At 35.7% G+C, this 23,615-nt stretch overlaps 1 protein-coding gene and 2 long non-coding RNA genes across 3 annotated transcripts; 1 reads left to right on the top strand and 2 right to left on the bottom strand.

The window, feature by feature from the left end:
* Positions 1 to 8,323: 8,323 nt before the first annotated feature.
* LOC140181947 (protein FAR1-RELATED SEQUENCE 5-like) lies at positions 8,324 to 10,295 on the bottom strand. Its single transcript, XM_072227745.1, has 2 exons — positions 9,899 to 10,295; positions 8,324 to 9,799 (listed from the first exon to the last, which is right to left on the bottom strand). The coding sequence occupies exon 2, from the start codon at positions 9,782 to 9,784 to the stop codon at positions 8,966 to 8,968; it is 819 nt and encodes a 272-aa protein (XP_072083846.1). The 5' UTR covers positions 9,785 to 9,799; positions 9,899 to 10,295; the 3' UTR covers positions 8,324 to 8,965.
* A 3,523-nt stretch (positions 10,296 to 13,818) lies between these two features.
* Positions 13,819 to 18,572, bottom strand: LOC140181785 (uncharacterized). The gene is made up of 3 exons (XR_011877092.1): positions 16,811 to 18,572; positions 16,049 to 16,224; positions 13,819 to 14,403 (listed from the first exon to the last, which is right to left on the bottom strand). It is a non-coding gene; the product is annotated as an uncharacterized lncRNA (long non-coding RNA).
* LOC140181786 (uncharacterized) lies at positions 18,099 to 20,399 on the top strand. Its single transcript, XR_011877093.1, has 3 exons — positions 18,099 to 19,234; positions 19,342 to 19,386; positions 20,165 to 20,399. It is a non-coding gene; the product is annotated as an uncharacterized lncRNA (long non-coding RNA).
* Positions 20,400 to 23,615: the final 3,216 nt, after the last annotated feature.

Below are 23,615 nucleotides of genomic sequence, written 5' to 3'. Positions count from 1 at the left end.
CTATTCCAGGATGATCGAGAACCGACAGATGATTAGCCATGCTGTGACAGAGCATGTGAGCATATTCTTCACTGAGAGGATGGGATGTAGCCATTGACGATGGTGATCCCCTACATACAGCTTGCCATGGGAGGACGTGCATGCGTGAATCAGAAGACAGAGGAAAGCAGAGATTCAGAAGACAAAGCATCTCCAAAACTCCAACATATTCTCCATTACTGCATAACAAGTAACCTTTAATTTATGCTCTCTTGGTTATTCGCAATTCAACTGATAAACATAACTGACTTCCTGACTAAGATTTACAAGATAACCATAGATTGCTTCAAACCAACAATCTCCGTGGGATTCGACCCTTACTCACGTAAGGTATTACTTGGACGACCCAGTGCACTTGCTGGTAAGTGGTACGCGTTGTGAAAAGTGTGATTCACAATTCGTGCACCAGCTATAAAGGTTGTAATCGGGGTTTAGAAGATGAGAAGCAAGTAATTTGAATGACAAGTAAAGTAAATGGCAATTAAAATAAATAAATACTGTAAAGCAGACTTTTGGCAAGGTAAGAGAAGTTGGAGGTCCAACGTAGTTATCTCTCTCAACTATAATGAAAGTTGAATCTAAACTCCACTTGATCAACCTGTACTAGGGCAAAGGAAAGTCAAGGGACTAATTAAATTGACCTTTGAATCCTATTTATTTCCTAAGAAAAGGTTGGGATTACTTAAGTTCAGCTCAATTAGCAAGATAACGATTATCAATTATGTTGAGTTTAATAACTGTTGAGTTACTGAATTCTTAACCAGGACCAAAAGGGGAAAAAGTAAAATTGCTGGAATAATAAAAATATCCTTAGATGGGAAGCAATGGTAACTTAAATCAAAGGGAACAATCATAAACTGAAAATACCTCAAATATTATTAATTCAGATAACAATCTATAACATGGAAAAAATTCATAAATTCACTGATCAATTCAAGTGCTGGAATAAATAAAAGTAAAAGGAAGCTAAAACAAAGGAACGTAAAACCTGGATTGAGAGTCACTCTTAAAGCAAGAAGAAATCCTAAATCCTAATCCTAAAAGAGAGAGAGAGAGGAGAAGATCTCCCTCTCAACTAAATCTAAATCATTGAAAAATAAAATATATGCGAGCTCTCCTTGAATGGATGCATTCCCACACTTTATAACCTCTGGTCTATGCTGTCTGTACTTAGATCTGGGCCAAAAAGGGCTTCAGAAATCGCTATGAGCATTTTCTGCAAATTCTGATACGTGGCGTCTGTCACGCGTCTGCGTGGGTCACGCGGTCGCGTCATTCGGAGCTTTTCCTTGCCACGCGGTCGCGTCAGTCATGCGGCCGCGTCGCTGCATCTTCGCTTCTGGCACGCGATCGCGTCGTCCATGCGATCGCGTGAATACCAGTTTCCTTCAAAGCTCCGTTTTGCCTTCTCCTTCCATTTTGTATGTTTCCTTTTCCATCCTTTAAGTCATTCTGCCTTAGAAAATCTGAAACTACTCAACACACTAATCACGGCATCAAATGGAAATAAAGGTAATTAAAATAATTAATTTCAAAGCTTAGGAAACATGTTTTTCACATACATCACGTAATAAGGAAGGGAAAGTAAAATCATACAATTAATGTGAATAAGTAGGTGAAGGATTGTATAAATCACTCAAATTAAGCACAAAAGAACTCATGAAATATGGGTTTATCAATAGTCTTTGAAAATTCTTGAGTATCCATTCAAGGTGTAGTCAAAACAGCTTGTCAAAACAGCAACCTTCGTTGATAATTAGTTTATATCAAACAATAATTAGTTTATATTGTATACTAACTATAATTACAATAATATGACATTATTATTTCTGAACAGAGATTTCAACTTTAGGCAAAGTCATTGCTTTAAGGTACAAATTAAGTAGCAGCAGCCAACACAAGAACAAGGCAGCAATAATACTATGCAGTAGCATCATATAAACTAGTTTAGCATAAAAGTAAATCAATGAAACAGCAACATAGGATCAATAACAGTTTAAACCTAATCAACAGCACCAAGCAAACTAATTTAGCACACAACAGATCAATAAACCAGCAGCATGAAACTAAATTAGAACAAGGCAAGTCATTACCGGCACAGGAAAATCAATTTCAGATAGAATAAACATCAGAGTTCAAACCTAAATCCACTACAAAATCAATTGACTACCTAACCACCTAATTCAACTAAGCTAACCTAATCAAACAGCAACCTAATATATCAAGATATTTGTTTCCATTAGGTGCTCTGCTTTATTAAAGCATTACTATGCCACTCTAAGGATCAAGTACATCTCAGTAAAAATCTTGTGATGTGCAGCTACCAATATCTTATTCAAACCTTCCTGCCCAGTACTCTGAAGAAACAAAAAATGTGCCAAACTTCACCTCAATAGAGTTGATACAAAATTCTCATCATAAGCTTCAAAATTCAAATTGCAATATTAATAAACTTGACTCATTGTTCACTAGTTGCATCATACAACAATATAAAAAAAAATTATATTTATATCTTTCTTGAAATTTTGGGAAAGGGGGGGAGGGAATGTTCTTAAAATTGAAACGATAACATTAAAAACTTGTTTCACTAATTAGAATAAAGTATTAAATTAGAAAATTAGAAAACTTAGCTAATTGAAATTATGAGATCAAATGCTCATTAGAATTGAAATTATGAGATCAAATTGAAAAAACTTAGCTAATTGTAAAAACTAAACTAATTAAATTGAAAAGAAAAGAAAGAAACTTACTTGGAATACTCAATGGTATGAATGAGTGCTGACACGAAGAGCTTTGAGGGCTATGCACACCAGCGGGACTGATGCCCAGCTTCACGGGTTGGAGCAAGACTTCGACGGACGGTGGCCTTCGAAGCTGGTGACCGGCGATTGGGTTTTGCCTGTAACATACAACAAAAACCCTCAGGCCTCAGCAACCAATAAACTCAGCAACCAATGACAAAATAAATTAAGCCCAGCAACAAAAAAGCTCACCAGACAAATCATGAATAGAATAACAATAAGCTCAGCAAGAAAATAATAACCTAAAAAAAATCAAGACCAGAAAATCAGAAATAACAACCAAATCACGAATAGAGTAACAATAAGCTCAACAAACAATAAGCTCAGCAAGCAAATAATAACCTGGGCAAAAAAAAATCATGAAGAGAAAATAAGAAAAAACAAATAAATCTATTCCAGCAAACAATAACCTCAGAAAATCCAGCTACTCAGCAAATGAATTACTAACAAATTACTAACAATAACCTAAGCTAATCCAGCTAATCAGAAAATCAACTTCTAAACCCTAAACCAGCAAGCACACGTCGAGGAAATCGCTGCAAAGTTTGTGAACAGAGTATTACTTACCGGTGGCGAGGAGGAAGGCGAGCAACGGCGACGGTAGAGGAGGCGACACCGACGAACACAGAGAAGGCGAGCTCGGTGACGACAACGACGTGGTGGGGGCTGTGGTGGTCGAACCCGTTGCTGCGGTGGCTACAGAACGTAGCAGCTGCTCGATTCATGGCTTCTATGGACTATGGTCCTCAGAGAAGAAGAGAGGAGCGGTGGGGGCTGTGGTGGTCGAATCCATCGCTGCGGTGGCTACAGGACGTAGCAGCTGCTCGATTCGTGGCTTCTATGGACTATGGTCCTCAGAGAAGAAGAGAGGATCGATGGGGGCTGTGGTGGTCGAACCCATCGCTGCGGTGGCTATAGGACGCATGCAGCAGCTACTCGATTTGTGGCTTCTATGGACTATGGTCCTCAGAGAAGAAGAGAGGAGCGATGGGTTTGTGTCTTTGTGAAGAGAGGAGCGATGGCTTCTAACGGACGGGCATTGAAACGACGAGAGAGGGGAGGAGGGTGCGCGTGGCTGGGCAGGCACTATGGTTCTCTTATTTCTTTTAACCCTAACTTAGGAACTTAGAAGATGATGAGGAGGGAATGAGGAAATTTGGGGGGGACACTCTTTAGATGCACTCACTTTTCCGATTAGAAGATAATAAGATTATAAGACCATACAAACATATCAGTATAAGTTAAAATGATATTGTACAGCTAAATACATTTCTTTTATTGGTTTTTCTAAAATTAATCATCACATTATTAATAACAAAAATCCACAACGAAGATAAAGATTTCATATTTTATATATAGTAACAATATAAGGGAAAGCCAATGAGTAATAGCTCAAATGGCATAGACTCCCCATTCTCAATTAAGAGGTTGCGGGTTCGAGTCTCCTATCTTTCCAAATTTTTTGGAGTAATAGCTCAAATGGCATAGACTCCCCATACTCAATTAAGAGGTTGCGGGTTCGAGTCTCTTATCTTTCCAAATTTTTAGCCAATGAGTAATAGCTCAAATGGCATAGTCTCCCCATACTCAATTAAGAGGTTGCGGGTTTGAGTCTCCTATCTTTGGTTTAAAAAAAAAACAATATAAGGGAAATGCACACAAATAGACACACACGAAAGTGTTGATTACAAAAAAAACTTAATTGGCTATCTAATTTTACATGAAAGTTTATGTGAATGGAATTTATTAAAATTTCTAAAAATAATAATTACTTAAGAGTTAAGAATGTAACTGCCATGCTATTTAATAAAAATACTTGTATTTATTCAATTTTTGTGATGAATGCTGAATGGTTTGAGTAGTTTTTAAGGTGTGGCAATACAAAAAATTGAACTCGATGTAATCTTTTTTTTGCACCGTATGTATATACATTAAATTAATTATATTCTTAAAAATGGATTTGCTAAATATAAATTAAATAATAATAATAAAGATAATTTATTTAAATAAAATAATTAGCTTTTATATTTAAGCAAATAGAACATAGATATCTTTAGGTCACTCTAAAAAATCGTGACCATAGATACCTTTAGGTCACTCTTAAAAACTGTGACCATAGACCCTTTTAGGTCACCCTTTCAAAAAACCGTGACCATAGACTCTTTTAGGCCACTCACCAAAATCGTGACCATAGACCCCTTTAGGCCACCATCCAAAGCCGTGACCATAGACTCTTTTAGGCCACCCCCAAAACTGTGACCATAGACCACTTTAGGTCACCCCTCAAAACCGTGACCATAGACCCTTTTAGGTCACCGTTTTTTGAAAAACCGTGACCATAGACCCTTTTTGGTCACTGTAAAAAATCGTGACCATAGACCCCTTTAGGTCACCCCCAAAACCATGACCATAGACCCTTTTAGGCCACCCCCCAAAACCGTGACCATAGACCACTTTAGGTCACCCCCCAAAACCGCACCATAGACCCTTTTAGGTTACCTTTTTTTGAAAATCGTGACCATAGACTCTTTTAGGTCACCCCCTAAAACCGTGACCATAGACCCTTTTAGGCCACCCTTTTTTAAAAAACCGTGACCATAGATACTCTATGGTCACCCTTTTTCTTAAAACCGTGACCACAGCTTTTTTTTTTGTCACGGTAAAAAACCGTGACCATAGAGGGTTTATGGTCACGGTTTTTTACCGTGACCAAAAAAACCGTGGCCATAGACTAAAAATGTTGTAGTGTGACTTGATGTTATGTTTATTTATTGAATTTGCTATTGCATTGGATGAATTAATTGGATTCCCTATAATTAGCAAATTGCGCAAATTGATTAGATTTTATAATTTATTACCTTTGCAATTTTTCTGTATTTTTTTTGTGTGCATACACATGTATTTTTTAGGTAATCCTCCATTTCCCGGAAAGCATGGCTAATTTTTGGCTCACCGCCATAAGCTGTCATCCGCAATAAAAAACTACGGTGCCTCGTAACTTTATAAACTTTGATCCTTAGTATTTCCTTCATGTAAACATTGTTGTAGCTTTTTAATATTTTTTTCTGGATTTTGTTTTGTAATTGCGTGTTAATATCAAAATACGCCCTCGCTCTGTTTTTGGGGGGTGTCAATTCAAGAGTGAGTACAAGCTGTTAGAAGATATGAATTGGAATGGCAAATAAATTGGTTTTGTGTGACAATGATACAATCACTATATTAGTATAGGTCTGAATCTGACATGTGACAAATTTTCTATTTGTTTCTGTTGTGCAAAATTGTAGAGCATATAGTTGCTGCTACGGCTTCTGGCAGTGTTGTTTCATATGTTTTGAGTCAAACAAATATATTCATGTGAAGTGTGTATGCTTTAAAGTTGGGTTGATGAAAAGGTATAAGTGAGAAATGTGAAGTGTGTATACTTTAAAGTTGGATTGATGAAAGATTGAGAAAGTCATTGTATGTGATGTTAGTTTGTTCTTCCTCTTTTGTCTTTTCTAAAAATAATTTTTACTATATGTTAGTATTTGTTCATGATAGATTTAGTTGCGATTAAAATGAATTGATTTTGTAGGGTGAATTCAAAAGACGAAAGACATAACTTTCTCAAGTAGCTTTATCCTTGGATAATGAGGGAGATGTTGAGGCATCTAAGGAAGGCCTAGATTTGTCAGATGATTACAATATTTAGAACGAAGTTGTGACAAAGGGGAAAAAAGCTGCTTTTGGTTTGGAGTTTTTTGGTTTGGATCTCTCTTCAAAGTTGGGTTCCAAAGATTGTTCAGAGATATTCAAAGACGATATAAATATTGTGCAAATTCACATGTGGAAAGAAAAGACAAGAGAGCAAGAAATGATCAATGAAGAGCAAAAAGTTAAGTTGAATGATGCTGAGCACAAGTTAAAAGATCAAGGACATCAACTAAAAGCTTAAGAGAAAAGAATTGGTTCTACTGAAAGGACATTTCATGCTTTATATAAAAAGTTGAATCTCCACACTTTCTTTAACCTTGTCTGTTCCTGCGAAAGATGAGCTTGAGACAGGCTTTAGTGATGATGAGGATGATAACATAAGTGATTGATGTTTGGAGTATATGTTCTTTTTTTTTTTTTAGATTAAGGAATTTTAGGTGAATTAGTTAGTATATTTTATTTTATTCATGATTTGTGACCTTTTTAAAAGCTTTCTTTATTTTAGTTTAATTATTTTTTTTATTTTAGTTTGATCACATTTATGGACAAAAGTTTTTTAATAAATATTTTTCTTAACTCTTTTATGGTAATTAACTTTTTCATGACTTTATTATGTGTTTATAATTTCAATGATGTAATATGAAAAATTTGTTTATTATAATGATCTTAATATAGAAAACAGACCGAATACAATTTATTTTCTAAAATATTTATATTATAAAATAGCAAATTATTTTGTATGAAAATTGTTTGAAATATTATATTAAATTCGTAAAAAATTTGTGCGAAAATAATTTTTTGTTTTGTATGAGAATTGTTTCAAATACATAAATTATATTAAATTAAATTTGTTTGAAATCTAATCAAAAAGAAATATTTGATTTGTCTAAAATTTGTTCGAAAAAAATCGGTTATATTTGAGTAAATTCGTTAGATATTTGTCTGAAATGAAGTATATTTTTTGTTTGAAATTTGTCAAAAATAAAATATTTTTACGTTTGAAATTTGTTTGAAATACATTGTCTTTATGTTGGCTAATCTGTCTAAAATTCGTCTAAAATACATCATAATAGTTAGAAATCTAGCAGATAAATGCCTATTCGAAATCTGTTACAAAATCGTCTGAATAAAATTTCGGACAAAATGTAAATTAGCAACAAGGCTTTTTGGGACAAAAAAAATTCGTCCCAATTTTGTTTGGAAGAAAAAATTTGTCTCTAATTTGTTTGAAATTTATTTCAATTTCGTCTCAAAATTCGTCCGAAAAAACCCTATTTCTAGTAGTATATCTCAAAGAAAAACAAGTTAACTCAATTGGTTAAAATGATATGCTTCCAACCTATATACTTGGGTTCAACACCCATCTTCATCATTCTTGGAAACTTTTTTTCTTGCATTAATATATTTAAATCAATATTACACCGAATTATATTTGGTTTCTCATATATTTTCATGCATTATTTTATTTTTTGAATAATGAAAATTATAGTATAACTAGTAGTAATATCAGTTATTAATAAAAAGTTAACATTTTATTTTAAATCAACATTACAAGTTAAATGTTACTGTATGATCAACACTGTTTACATTAATAAATTTTGATATTTTTATTTTATTAGAAATTTAAGATTTTATTTTTTTATATTATATTATTTGATTGTAATGAAAATAATACCAAAGATAATTAGTCTGGAGACTTTTGAGAGATAAATATTTCGATGCAATCCACAATCGTAACACGAACAGACTGTTTTAGAGACTCACGATATCTAACAAAAATTTATGTTGTATAACACAGCGCACCTGACTTTTCTAACTCTGGAAACTGAGTCTGAATGACAGTGCCATACGATGAACGAAACTCAAGCTCGTCCTTATTGTCTCTGAGGAAATCAACACATCGCTGGAAGTTTGTGACAAACTCAAGGACACCGTATCTCTTCTTGACAAAGCGACCAAGCTTTGCATGCAATGACTCACACCGGGAGGTTGTCCTTATGCCCACAAAGAAAGAACCATGAATGTAAGTCGTTGCCCAGCTAGACTTCTTTGTGTATAAATCCTAACCCACTCATGCTCACTTGTCCCACATTCTTTGACCATTGCTTGCCAGTGCATTTCAAACTCTTCAACCTCAAAGTCTACAAGCATTCAATGTCTGAACAAAGATGTGAATCTTGGATTACACACATTGGCTGTCGCGTTCCTTATCAAATGCCAGCACAAAGCCGGTGGTGAGCTTCGGGAAACACTTGCTGGATTGCTATGCGCATAGATTTATCCTCATCAGTGATGATTGCCGTAGGTGGTTTCCCACCCATGCACTCTAAGAACTTTGTCAAGCCCCACACGTATGAAGCTTGTGATTCATAGGAAACCACTGCAGTGCCAAAAACATAAGTTTGATTGTGATTATTCACCCCAGAAAAAAATCACCGGAATATTGTATTTGTTCTTCCTATATGTTGCATCAAAAGCAAGAACATCTCCGAATAATTTGTAGTCTTCTTGACTACGTCCATTGCTCCAAAAAAATCACACATGTGATTCCCAACCCCAACCTCATACCGCCAAAACATTCTATCATCAACCCTTGATGCATTGGCTAACACCCTCAAGGCAGCATTCACATCGCCATTTTGAAGGGCTCGCTGCCGCCTAACTTCGTTGTACATGTCTCGCTTAGTAAATGAAACTTGATTAAAACCACCAGCCTGTGCAGCTATCGACTCATATATTTTTGGAACTGATATCCCAACTTGTCTCATGCTATCCATATGGGCTATGTCAACATCTGAAATTTTACGGTGTGAAGGCAAGTACTCAACAAACTTGGCAGGTGGAAGATCATGGTTGTGATTGTCCACAAAACGTGACACATACCATTTGCCGGTGTTATCTCTTGGTTTTATCCGCATCTCAGCTGGACACCTGCACCTAATAACAACCTTATGCTCCCGTTTAAGATGATGCATCTGAAGCCATTTCTTATCTCTAAAGCCTTCACGGTTGCACAGATAAGTGAATCGCACAAATTCACCTTTCTTATTTCTTATTTTCTTCTCTTGTCGGCTACCAAAACTTCTCACACGGCTGTACTCCTCGTACAAACGTGCTACCTGCTTAGGATCATTAAACTCCATCTGTAGAATATCATCCACAGTTAAAGAAATTCCTTCAACAGACGTGTTGCCATTTTCCCGCATCTGCTTCAATGCTACACCAGTTGTCTCAACATCTTCCATTCCCATGTCTAATGTCACGTCCTGCACATATACGAATTAAACAAAAAAATTTATTTGGAGTTAATTATTCTAAAACCACATACTTTCTCACACATTTAATCAGATAACTATGACATGTACCTCTGAATTGCCACCAATATCCACTGTTTGACTGAGTCAATCAAATACATCTGAAATGCCCGCAACATTGTCAACTACAATTGTCGAATGATCTTCCATTTTCCTGCACAGTGCCTTCCCCTACCTCCGACAAACATCCAACGATATGATCTAGGTGCCTGTAGTTTTTTCTTTTAATATACCTATAATTTCACAAAATGTTGAGACATTAATTACTCATGCATAATTATCATTTCCATCATAAGAGCAACTCCAACATTGTCAGTATCACTTTTGACTTCCATAATAATCAAAATAATTTAAAATTAAAATTTTCATTTCATATATTTTCGAAATGATACTTGTATAAGTAACGAGAGATCGTATCACTTTGATGATAGATCCTTCAAATGCTGCAATTTTCATTAAACTCGTTAAATGAACTTTGTAACATTGTTATTGTAAAGTTGTTATAATGAAGACTCAATCAAAATATATCCAAATAAATTACATGTACTCAATTGTATTCTAATAATTTATTATTTTATTTCTTTATCATCTTCTTATCCATTTGGTAAAAAAATAGATCCAAATCTATTTAATGCAAGTTCTTTTCTTAACTATTTACAAAATTCTAAATTTTTCTCCCAATCCAAATGCACAAAATTTTCAATCTTCACATTCATTAAATTATAATTTTTCAATTGAAATTTTTTTAATCCAATGAGACAAAATTCTAATACTCATTTTCCTTCTCAATTTCAAGTCCCATCCAATTTGCAAGTTGTATTTTTCTCAAATAATTAAAATTCAGAATCACCTCCATTTTCTTTATCTATCCATTTAATCCAATAGTCGAAAATATGAGTACACTAGTTAATACATTCCAAACTAAAAGTGTTGGAATTCGTCTAATCCATCAATCCAAACTTCAATTGAATTAATACAGTACACAAATTTTCTCACAATGAAGATTTAGCGGCTATTGATTAATTAAAATTATTTAAAATAACTATAAATAATTTTAGTTTAAATTCAAATGAGACAAGCGTTACAATAACAAATTTCAAATTGAGTTTCTCCCTCAACTTTTATGATAAATAGTCTCACAAATAGTTATGTAACACTTTGTAAGATGCAAAATAAACTCAAACTAAAGCATTATAGATTCTCTAAATATCAACATTTCTAATATTTTCATAAGTATCATTATTTGTAAATCAAGCTATGTATGCCGTCTTCACCGATATTAAAATAAAGATCACAGATCTAATTCTAGAGCTAATACATGAAATAAACAAATCAGATCTTTATACCACTTCATAATTGTTCTATTTACGAAATCCACTACTAAAAAAAATTCCACAACCTCCGCACTACTAAAAAACTAGTTATTACAGATGGATATTTCCGACAGATTTTATTTCACGAAAATACAGACAGATTTTTCGAAGAATTTTTTGTCGGAAGAAAAGAAAAATAAATTAGCATAAATTACAGACGAAAAAAATCCATCGATAATCTGTCGGAAAAATTAATTTTTTTTTGTGAAAAATAGTTATCGACAGAAAATCTGTCTGTAATTAAATGAATAAAAAACGCTGCGTTTTATTAAATTATTATAGACAAAAAATCTTTCAGTAATTTAAAATATTCCATCGAAAATATTAAGTTAAACCCAATCCACTCCCACCCTCTTGAGCTCCATTCACAATCCAAATGAGCTTCTTCCTCTCTGCAGCAACATCTTCATAGTCATCTTCCTCTTCAGCGCCTTCATCCACCGCATTCTTCTCCCAATCTTCATCCGAATCATCACTTCCACAATTACCGTCATCAACACATTTGGAGCTTCCATCACTCTCATCGTCATCAATCACCATCTTCCTAACAATGGCATTATCGAACGATTTGACAGTACCTTCGTCATCGTCGAGCTGCTTCTTCTCTCTGTCGCACGGACTTCTTCTCTCTCGCCATTCGCTGTTTCCCGTGCCGTCCCTTCTCTTCACCTCTTTTACGAGTACAAACCCTAATTCTCCTTCTAGTGATTTTTTTTTTCTTCTCTTCAGACCCAACACCGATGGCGAGTATTTGAATTTTCTACTATATTTTTTTCTGTAATTTCTTTTTTTTCTTAGTGTTTGTTATGTTGAAGTTGTTGTAATTGTTTGTTTTTGGTGCTCTATTTTGTATAATTTATCATAATGATTATATCCTCATATTCATATATGCAATTTTTACTTTGGAATCTCTTATTTCTTTTTAATTTTACTAGCACTCAATATGTTCGATAAAATGCTTCAATTAAATTTCTTTGAATGCTTTATTTCTTATTCTTCTCTTGATTTCTTTGATATTTTTGTGCCTTGATGACATCATGAACTGGTATTATATTATTTACCATTGCTTTGGATTCTCATGCAATCTATTGTGTAGTGAATATACTGTGCGCACTGTGAATATACAATGCAATATAGATTAGATTTTATGGAAATGAAATGCATACTGAGGACAGGATATGTATATTAAAGTTAACGGACGTGTTTTGGATAAGTGATAGGAAGTTCAGTTGAAAATTATTGTATTGAAGCATTGAGTAGTTTATTATGAACAAAACAAATCACTTTCAAGTGGCTCATAATTTTTTACTATATCAGTAACGTGTTAACCTTTCTTAAATTCCAATTTGACGCGCATTCCTTCAATTATTTTTCTCCAAATCTTTGTCATGATTTGCTAAGCATTTTTTGAATGGCGCGCATTTTCTTCAATTATTTTAAATGATACATTTTTGGTTTATTGATCTTAGCAGGGGTCTTCTTCTCATTTTCTTTTTATGACTTACAGAGATGGATGACTAACGAAATTGATGAGTATTTGCATGGAAAAATCTCATATACATCAATTGTAACTTGGTAACATGTCTGGTCTCTAAGATTAAAAAACCATTTCAGGTACAACCAAAAAAAAGAAAAACATTTCTGCTGAACATTTTACATTTTGTGGTCAACTTCTTCTATACTTGAATTTTTTTTAGTCCTAATTAAACCATTCTAGTCCTATTACCAAGAAGTCAATCAACCCAATCGGACTAAGTATTACCCGATTGAGCTAGCAGATAGTTTCACTCTGAGTCTCTAATACCTTAATAATTTTTTGCATAATTGAAAGCATGATTGGAACATTGAATAAGCTTCTTGAAGCAAAGAAGCACTGACGGAGGAAAAATGTCGTTAAAGATTTTCACAAAAATATCGTGTTGCAAGTATAGTTCTAAACCGACAATTAAGCCTCAATCAATGTTTAGATTGTTTGTCACAAACACAAACCCAATAAAATTAACCGAAGTATTCAAACCTTGGGTCGTCTCTCAAGGAATTGCAGGAAAGTGTAGTTTATTATTGGTTATAGGAAAGTATATTTTTGGGGTTTTTGAAATAAGGAACAAGAAAGTAAAATGACGAGAAAATAAACTAATAACTAAGAAAGCTCTTAGCAAGGAAAGAGAATTAGAAGTTCTATCCTCATTACCATCGTCAATTGTGACGGTAAATGTGAATTTCCTTCACTTAGTTAACCTCTAACTAATGGAGGAAGGTCAAGTGCATACAATCAACTTGAGTTCACAAGTCCTAGTCAACTCATAGTGAGAGACTAGCTTTGGTGAAGTTCAAGCTAACCAGCAATCTTCAATCACCAATCAACAAAAGACTTTTGATAACTCAAGAGTATCTAATTAATCAATCCAAGTCAAGAACATAAAAATCTAATTTAAAATCCAACCAAGCATTTTATCAAATACTTGGAAGGCATAAAATAAAAACATAGAAAACTAATAAGACAGCAAAATCTAAGACTAACAATTGCAAGAGGGAACAATAACAACAAATTAAAGAAAGCAATCATAAACATGGGAACATAAATTGCATTAATATGGATTAAAGGAAACAAGAAAATTTCATAAACTAAATTGGCAACATAAAGAAATCAACGAGAGAAATAGATTAGATAAGTTAAAGTATTAGAACAAATAAAAGTAGAAGAGAAACTAAACTAAAGTAAGGTAGAAATCTGAATTTAAGAAGAAATAAGACTAAAAACCCTAAAACCTAGAGAGAGGAGAGAGCCTCTCTCTCTCTAGAAACCTACATCTAAAATCTAAAGTTATGTGAATGAAAGTGTGTCCCCGTTCCAGCTCCACTCTGCAGCCTCTAATCTGTATTTTCGGGCCTGAAACTGGGTCAAAAGCAGCCCAGAAATTGCCCCCAGTGAATTCTGTTTAATACAGCACGTGACGCTCGTCACACGTACGCGTCAGCCACGCGTGCGCGTCGCTGGACTTTTCACTGGCCACGCGTAGGCGTCAGCCACGCGTGCGTGTCGTATGTCTGCTGCACTAGTCACGCGTACGCGTCATCCACGCGTGCGCGTCGCTCCAGCTTCTCAAATCCTCAATTTCTTGTGTTCCTTCCACTTTTGTATGCTTCCTTTCTATCCTCTAAGCCATTCATGCCCTTGAAAACCTGAAAACACTTAACAAACATATCACGACATCGAATGGTAATAAAGGAGAATTAAAAATTAACAATTTTAAGGCCTAGGAAATATGTTTTAAATCATAGCACAAAATTGGGAAGGAAACTTAAAAACATGCAATTTACATAAATAAGTGTGAGAATAATTGACAAAACCCACTCAATTCAGTCGAAAATATATCATAAAATAGTGGTTTATCAAATCTCCCCACAATTAAACATTAGCATGTCCTCATGCTAAGCTCAAGAGAAGCTATAAAGAGTGAAGAAGGATGGTAGGACTTATTAAATGCAACCTATCTATATGAATGCAACTATATGCTGAATGCTTCTACCTACTTCCTTAAAAGTAAATCAACCTTTCAAAAATAAATATGAACTGAATTCCACTTATTCGAATCTCAAAATGAAATACAAATTGACTTGCAAGAAGAGAGCTCGTGAAAGTCGGGAATAAAGAATCGAGCATCGAACCCTCACGGGAGGTGTATATACTCTAATCACTCTTAGTGTTTAAGGTTCGATTCTCTCAATTCTCTACTAATCTTGCTTTCAAATTCTTGCTCTTCTTCTACCAATCAACAAAAATTTAATGCATGAATACACATATCAAGAGATCTTTTAAGGGTTGTAATGTGGTTAGGGTCAAGGTAGGATTGTATTTAGTCAAGTGGACTAAAATCTGAATCCTTCATTAACCTAAACTTCTCACCTAACTTAAGACAATCCATGTAATCAGAATACAAAATCTAACTACCCATTAACTATGTTTACCACATATTCATGTATCCAAATTTGAGTACAACTCATATGCATTGCTACCACCATTTACTTTGGGGCAATTTGTCCCCTTTTTATTTATTTATTTTTTTTTCTTTTTTTTCCTTTTATTTTTGGTTTTCTTTTTCTTTTATTTTTCTCAATGCATACGATTAAGATATTGAATGCATGAACATATCCTCAACATTCTTTTCACATTTTCACAAAAAAAAGTCTAACATACTCAATTCCCAAACCAAATATTTCCAAACTCAACTTACGCTTTCCCACACTTAAATCATAAACACTTTCACTAGTCTAAGCTAACCAAGAATTCAATTTGAGGTCATTCATTGTTTTTCGCTTATAGTTAATGATGTGCTAAAGTAAAGAACAAATGTGGGGTAAAATAGGCTCAACATTGGTTTGCACAGGATAATGAAAGGGTAAGGCCATATGGGTATGTGAGCTATAGTGAAACAAGGGCCTCAATCACGTAAGTGCGTGCATACATCAAACAATAGAAATATAGAATTAAGTAAGACAAAGATCACAATTTTAGAGAGAACAAAACACGTCATAATAAAATATTGGTTGATAAGATGCAACCAATCAAATAGGTTCAAAATCTCACTGGTTTTGTGTGTTCGAGCTCTAAACCATGTTCCAAAATAAATTTCTTCAAACAAGTTCAACAAAAATTTTAATTCAAATTAGTGAAATGCTATAAAATAGTTTCTTGGGAAAGAACTCATCACTTCAACCAAGTAGTACATACATGCAAGCAACTAACTACACATGCAATCTATTATGCAATGCAACAACTAACTAACAAAGATGATTAAACATTGGTGTTAAGACAGGAAGTAGTTACCCACGAAAGTTGGTCTCGACCTCCCCACACTTAAAGATTGCACCATCCTCGATGCATGCAAAGATGTGCAAGTGGACGGGTTTCTACAACTGATGCACTTTCTCAAAAGATTGTACACAGGAACTTGTTTGTCCGTCCCATTTAGAAATTTTTCATTTCCCTTCTTGGTGGCCATTCTGAAAGAAGAGAAAAAGGAAGAAGAATAACCCACAAACAAAGATATGCAAACAATTAAAATATGGGTGAGCTAATGCCAAATAATAATGAGGTTCTCAACTACATGGTAGCTACAACATGCAAGTGAGACAACAATATAGGCAAATGGCATATCAATAGTGCAATAATTGCAACAATGAGGGAGAGAGAGTGGGTCATGAAAGACACTATAAATTCATATCAATGCAAAAGGAATACAAGTGTCATGAAAGAGTAGCATTGACCTATAAATAATATCACCCAACAATATAAAAAAAGTCAAGAAGCACCAAAACAATGAAAAAAATATTCAACAGGTGGGTAAGAAAATATAACACCAATGGAAAAATAGCAAACTTAGAAAAAAAATAAAAACATGCACAAAGTTAAAATACAATGAATGAAAGTATGCAAATGCAATAACTAAAAGAAAATGAAAGATAAGAAAAATGATAAGTGAACTTTTGAAAAGTGAGAGAAGAAGAATGTAAGAAAGGAAGAAGAAAGAAGAAGAAAGGAAGAAGAAAGAAGAAGAAAGGAGAAGAAAGGCATAAACAAGGCACGAACGTGATGCACACGCATGTGTCACGCGTACGCATGAAAATAGAAACAGGAAGGTGATGCGTGAGTGTCGTCCACACGTACGCGTGGATGCCCCAAAATGAAAGGTGACGCGTGAGCATCGGTCACGCGTACGCATGGGTACTCGTTGTACCAGACGCACGATTCCAGCATATTACCGGCACAACTCTCGAGTTTTGGTACCAGAGGTAGCATTTAGGTACGATGCGTGCACGTCGTCCACGCTCACGCGTGGCAGGAAAAAATTGCAAATGACGCGTACGCGTGATGCGTGCGTGTCGCTCCAGTTTCTCAAATCCTCAATTTCTTGTGTTCCTTCCACTTTTGCATGCTTCCTTTCCATCCTCTAAGCCATTCTTGCCCTTGAAAACCTGAAAACACTTAACAAACATATCACGGCATCGAATGGTAATAAAGGAGAATTAAAAATTAACAATTTTAAGGCCTAGGAAACATGTTTTCAATCATAGCACAAAATTGGGAAGGAAACTTAAAAATATGCAATTTACATGAATAAGTGTGAGAATAGTTGACAAAACCCACTCAATTCAGTCTAAAATATATCATAAATAGTGGTTTATCAAGCACTAATACTTTTGTTTTGTTTTGAACAATGTCTGAATTTCATTATGTCATAGGATTTTCTGCATTTTCTGGAACAGTAATATATGCTTGCTTTCAGGTTCCTACTTTTAACTTATTGACAATTCTTGGAAAATAATTTTTTCCCTCAATAAACTAACTCATCAATTGATTTTGTTTTTTGGAGATGGTAGTCACTAGCCTTGGTGCAGCTCTGATAAATCTCTGGAACTGGATTAGTAGCTGGTTGTATATTTATAGCAGCTGCATTTTACCTTAAGGTATACCCTGAATTTGAAATTCAATAATATATTTTATGTAAGGGCAATTATATGGTATAGATTAAGGGATACATATTGAATGGGATGTTGACAAGTGGCGAGGATGGTGGATGCAGGGGACAGGCTTGCTAGAGGTCTGCAAGCTTGCCTGCTAGTTGTGTTGATGGGGGAGCCGGCTCATGGAGTAAAGCTATGTGGTGCCAATGTTTGGTAAATGGGCTGGGGCTTTGATTTCTTTTTTTTGGTCTTGGTCTTCAGTGGTGGACTTGTTTAAGGTAGTTGGGTCAATAGCTAGTGTGGGCTTATTCATTTTGCAATGGGGTAATGTTGTTTCATTTTGCAGGTCCAGAGCATAGAAAACAAGAGGAGGATCTGGAAGAAAAGAACGAGAAGCACAAAATACATATTCTATTGAGATAAGATTCTATCCACATCCAACATCACCCTATCCAACACCAACCGAGGGTTCTACAAATGGGCAGATCATATTCAACCTCATTACTGCTCGTTCGGTTTAGGTTTTGTCTACGGACAGAAATACAAATAGAAACCAACATTGGGTCCACGTGTCCTTGTATTTTGCCGATGCGTCGGATCAGTGGAGGGTCACCGGTATCGGGTAGCGGCAACGTCGCCCAGATCTTGAAGGGGGCTCAACTTGAATGCGTGGCGGCAACATCTCCGGAGGATCTCGCGTGCCCGGATGTCGCTGGAGGAGACACGTGTTAGGGTTTATTGTTAAGGAATCAAATCATGACGTTGGACCGCATCACGAGTCGGAGGTAAGAGATGCCATGGTTGAGTGGCGGCAGCCATGCAAGGAGGATGCTCTGTGCGGCAGCTTGATGGTAACAGTCCATTCAGCGTGCGTCCAAGAAGAGAATCTATTTAAAATACAGTATAATCCAACATCAGAAAAATAACCCATTCATACCTTCCATGCCGACCGACCAAGCACAGCAATTACGTCCGAACAATTCGGCAGCGGTACCGTCCACGGCCAGACGGAGAAAACGCCGATTAGGAGGGGAACCCACAACGTCTTTTGCAATTGGTTGCCAGCCCTATACCTCCATCGCCAAGGGACTTCGGAGGCTGTATCCCTGTCTGTTGAACCTAACTAGTCATATTTGGGGATACCATCTTCGTTTTTGCTTCGGCCTCCATGGTTGTCTCAGCACATGCATCTCTGTTTTCCTCCTCCCATTAACAAAGGGAACAAAAAAAAATATCCATCCTTACATACCCAATTTATTTTTTTTTTGTCAAAGCCCAAATCGAACAACCCACCAGCAGATTCCAAACCAAAAAAGAAATGGCTTATGGCTCTCAGCCAGCCCCTACCATGTACTGGGAGACAAGTCCTGCCACACTATAGCAACGTGTCAAGCTTCCATGCATTTAGGCAGAGAATCTGTAAATCTGTATCACTTTTAATCTGTACCATATAATGACCCTTTATGTAAAAGGTGACAATCATTATTTTGTGAAGGTTCATGAAGTGAGATTGGGGGCACTCCCTGCACTTGCTTTGATTGGCATACTGGTAGTGACATTGATGTTTATTTCTTGATGCTACTTCTTGCATTGGTCTTTGAAATAAATAAATATTGACTCATTTTCTACCTAACTCAACTCTTATGGTGATACTAGGTCTATATAGGATCATTTTCACTTGGAATGGGAGCAGTGCATTAAGTATGTATTCATTTCATAATTTTTTATTTTCTATTTTATTTAATAATGTAGAGAAACACGAAAGTTTTATGGGGAACAAATCAATTATTCATGCATTCTTGCTATATGCGTGGTGGTGCTACTAGGTATATATCTCATATATATGGTCTTTAATTTATTCCAATTATTCAAAAACGTACGAGCATGAATGTTTATGTGAGGCTCGTTTATTTAATCCTTATTATACATCTAAGTATGGCTCATTTTCAACATGAAGTAATCACTATCTTCAAACTCCAAGATATTAAATAGGTGTTTTACACAATGTGAAAAGCAGTCAAATCAATACGAAAACATGATGGACTTGACTGTTGAAATTAATGGAGATGCTGCTTCCTTGGAGGAATGTCTAGATCAGTTTACTGCCAAGGAGTGGCTTCATGTTAAAAATATGTATAAATGTGATGGGTAAGGCTACCTGAGAAAATGTGTGAACTCTACTAAATTAATTAATAATGTTTTAAGTGTCACTTGGTAGTTGGACATAAAATTTTAAATTAAAAACTCTTCAACAAATTTAAGAGCTGCTTTTGGTTCTGATTGTTAATTCCAGATTTCATAGTCAAGTTTTATTTCCTATTTAAATGTGTTTTTGCTGTTGTTATTTTATCATATTCTTTTTAAAGATGTTGTAGTGTATTTTGATGACTGGAATTTGGAAAGAGATTATTGCTATTATGGTCATGAAATATAAGAATTCAAGTACGTGCTATTGGTAATGTGCTTTTGCTATTATTAGGTGGATCCTGTCTCTGTTTGCAGGTGCAAAGATTATGTCAAGACTTGGAAAAGTCTCACTGTGAAACGAGCGCCAGATATTCTTACAATTGCCTTAAAAAGATTTCAGGTCTGAGCACTTGATCTGGATTATTTAACTTTTGGTTGTATGATTCATGGCTATCGCCCTCCATGCAGTGTAAATTGTACCAGTGGATTATGACTATGTTCCAATTAAATTGAGGAAACCATTATTACTTATCTTTTCCATCAATCATCGCTGTTTTCCGTGCCGTCTTTTTTCTTCCCCTCTTTTACAAGTACATACCCTAATCCTTTTTTAGTGACTTTTTCTTCTCTTCAAACCCAACATCGATGGTGAGTATTTGAATTTTCTACTATATTTTCTTCCAGTTTTTGATACAATAAAATTCCATTATTACAATGTAATTTTCATATCGTGTTAGTTTAATTTTATCATCATTATTAGATCTAATCATATGTAAGTCACTTAATTTTCTTTGATCTATTCCATTTATGCAGCTCCAAAGTTCAAGTTTGTGAAAGAAGCAACTTTGGCACCACCAATCTTATATTATGATTATATAAGATTTGTTTAGGAACTGCATGCATTGAGCTGGAAGAAAGGAGTGTTCCTGGTGCTTCATGGAGCATCCGGCTGAAAGAGCCTAGCAGCGGAAACGACACAAATGTCCAACACAAAAACAATATGGAAGCACTCACAACATAATATGGCAGCAACTATAACAAGCAAATATAGCAAGTAAAGCAATAATAAGAACACACCGAGATTTTAACGTGGAAAACCCCCTCAAGGTGAGAGGTAAAAACCACGAGTCGTCCAGACCAATGAAATAGCTCCACTATAATCAAATGAGGTACAAGAGAGTCTCAAACAAAGCACAAAAATGTGCATATAACCAGCCAAAACATCAAAGCACCAAAGCTCACAAATGAAAAGCAAGAAGATGAAATATACCCAAAAAATAGAGCTGCTGTCGAAGCCAATTTCTCTCTCTGTAGACCTCCAATTAAAATCTCCACCGTCCAGAATGAAGAACAAGATGTGAAGAATCTACAGTTCAAATTTCACGTCGATCCAACGGTGAAAGAATGAGAAACTACCGTTCCAAAATTGCTGCTCTGTGTAAAAACGGGAAACCTAATTTCTCTCTTGCGAAGCCAATTTCTCTCACTGAAAATCTCCAATCAACATCTCCACCGACCAGAATGAAGAACAACATGATAAGAACATGCCGTTTAAATTTCAAGCCGATCCAACGGTGAACAACTGAGAAACTGATATTTGAAATTTACTGCTTTGGGCAAAAACGGGAATTTTGTTTTTCCCCTTCTCTCTCACTTGGTGGCTACTCTCACTCACTCTCAATGACCCCAAAAATCTGAACTAGGGTTGTGGCACAATGGGTGCAAGAGACACCCTCAAAATGTTGGGCTTGGGCCTCACAAAGGAGAGAAAAACCCAACAAATCTCCCCCTTCTCGACTAGGTGGAGGCTCTCGCCATTCCGGCGATCAAACAACATGTTTCAAACTTTTCTCTTGACAATGCTTTTGTCATCATATCAGCACCATTGTCATCAGTGTGAACTTTCTCAAGTTCCAACAACTTTGAATCTAACACATCCCGTATCCAGTGATACCTAACATCAATGTGTTTAGATCTTGGATGAAAAGTAGAATTCTTGGCAAGATGAATAGCACTTTGGCTATCACACAACAACACATAACGATCTTGCTTGAAACCAAGTGCTGCAAGAAACTTCTTCATCCACAACAACTCTTTACATGCTTCAGTTGCTGCAATAAACTCTGCCTCTGTGGTAGAAAGTGCAACACACTTTTGTAGCCTTGACTGCCATGAAATAGCTCCCCCTGCAAACTTGACCAAATAACCTGAAGTAGACTTTCGAGAATCAATATCTCCTGCCATGTCTGCATCAGTAAAGCCAACTAGCAAAGGTTTCTCACCACCAAAACTCAAACTCAAGTTAGTTGTACCTTTGAGATATCTCATAATCCATTTAACAGCATTCCAATGTTCTTTACCTGGATTAGAGAGAAAACGACTCACAGTACCAACTGCATGAGCAATGTCTGGTCTAGTACACACCATAGCATACATCAAGCTTCCAACAGCTGAGGCATAAGGAATTTCATCCATTGCTTGTTTCTCCTCATCAGTGGTTGGACACTGCTTGGTACTCAACTTAAAATGAGGAGCAAAAGAACTAGCAACACATTTGGCATCATTCATGCCAAACCTTTGAAGCACCTTCTTTATGTACTTCTCCTGTGACAAATAAAGCTTCTTGGAATCTCTATAACGAGTAATAGTCATGCCCAAAATTTGTTTGGCAGGACCCAAGTCCTTCATAGCAAAGAACTTACTCAACTGTTTCTTCAACTCATTAATCCTCAAAGCATTCTTGCCCACAATCAAAATATCATCCACATAAAGCAAAAGAATGATAAAATCATCATCAGAAAATTTTTGCACAAATACACAATGATCTGAAGTTGTCTTACGGTAACCATGCTTCCCCATAACAGATTCAAACTTCTTGTACCACTGTCTTGGAGCTTGCTTCAACCCATAAAGACTCTTCTTAAGCTTGCACACAAAATCTTCCTTTCCTTTAACAACAAAGCCCTCCGGTTGCTCCATGTAGATCTCCTTGTCTAAATCACCATGAAGAAAAGCTGTCTTCACATCCATTTGCTCAATCTCCAAATCAAGAGACGCTGCTAATCCAAGCACAGCACGAATGGATGACATCCTCACAACAGGAGAAAAAATCTCCTCATAATCAACACCTTTTCTCTGGCTAAAGCCTCTAACAACCAATCTAGCCTTATACCGAGGCTTAGAATTGTGTTCTTCATTCTTGATTCTGAATACCCATTTGTTCTTCAAAACTCGCATACCCTTCGGTAGCTTCACCAACTCATAGGTATCATTCTCAAGCAAGGACTTCATTTCTTCTTGCATAGCTTCAAGCCATTGAGCTTTGCTTTCATCTTCAACAGCCTCTCCAAAGCATTCAGGTTCTCCCCCATCAGTCAACAAAACAAACTCATGTGGAGAATACCTTGACGAAGGCTTTCTCTCTCTTGTAGACCTTCTAAGTGCATTTGCAGGAATTTCTAAAGCTGGTTCTTCATCTTGATCATCATCACCAACTTCATCAAGTATTGGATCAACTGTTCCATCTTCACCTGCACTTGTATCATGCTCATTATTTTGAGCTTCAACTCTACCATCTTCTACCATAGGCATAGAGGGAGTAATATCCAAGTCAGAAAAATCATCACTAGGCTGAACCATTGGCTTTTCCGCATTATCAACATCCTTCAATGTTTGGTCTTCAACAAAGACAACATCTCTACTCCGAATCACCTTCTTGTTAACAGGATCATAAAACCTGTAAC

Source organism: Arachis hypogaea, chromosome 19 (genome assembly GCF_003086295.3).
Source record: "Arachis hypogaea cultivar Tifrunner chromosome 19, arahy.Tifrunner.gnm2.J5K5, whole genome shotgun sequence".
NCBI lineage: Eukaryota > Viridiplantae > Streptophyta > Magnoliopsida > Fabales > Fabaceae > Arachis > Arachis hypogaea.
The sequence above is the reverse complement of the archived record's forward strand: the minus strand, read 5'-3'. Positions and strand labels throughout refer to the sequence as shown.

Excerpts from the sequence above, each read along its gene's own strand:
- LOC140181947 (XM_072227745.1), bottom strand. The coding sequence starts at position 9,784 with ATGGGAATGGAAGATGTTGAGACAACTGGTGTAGCATTGAAGCAGATG.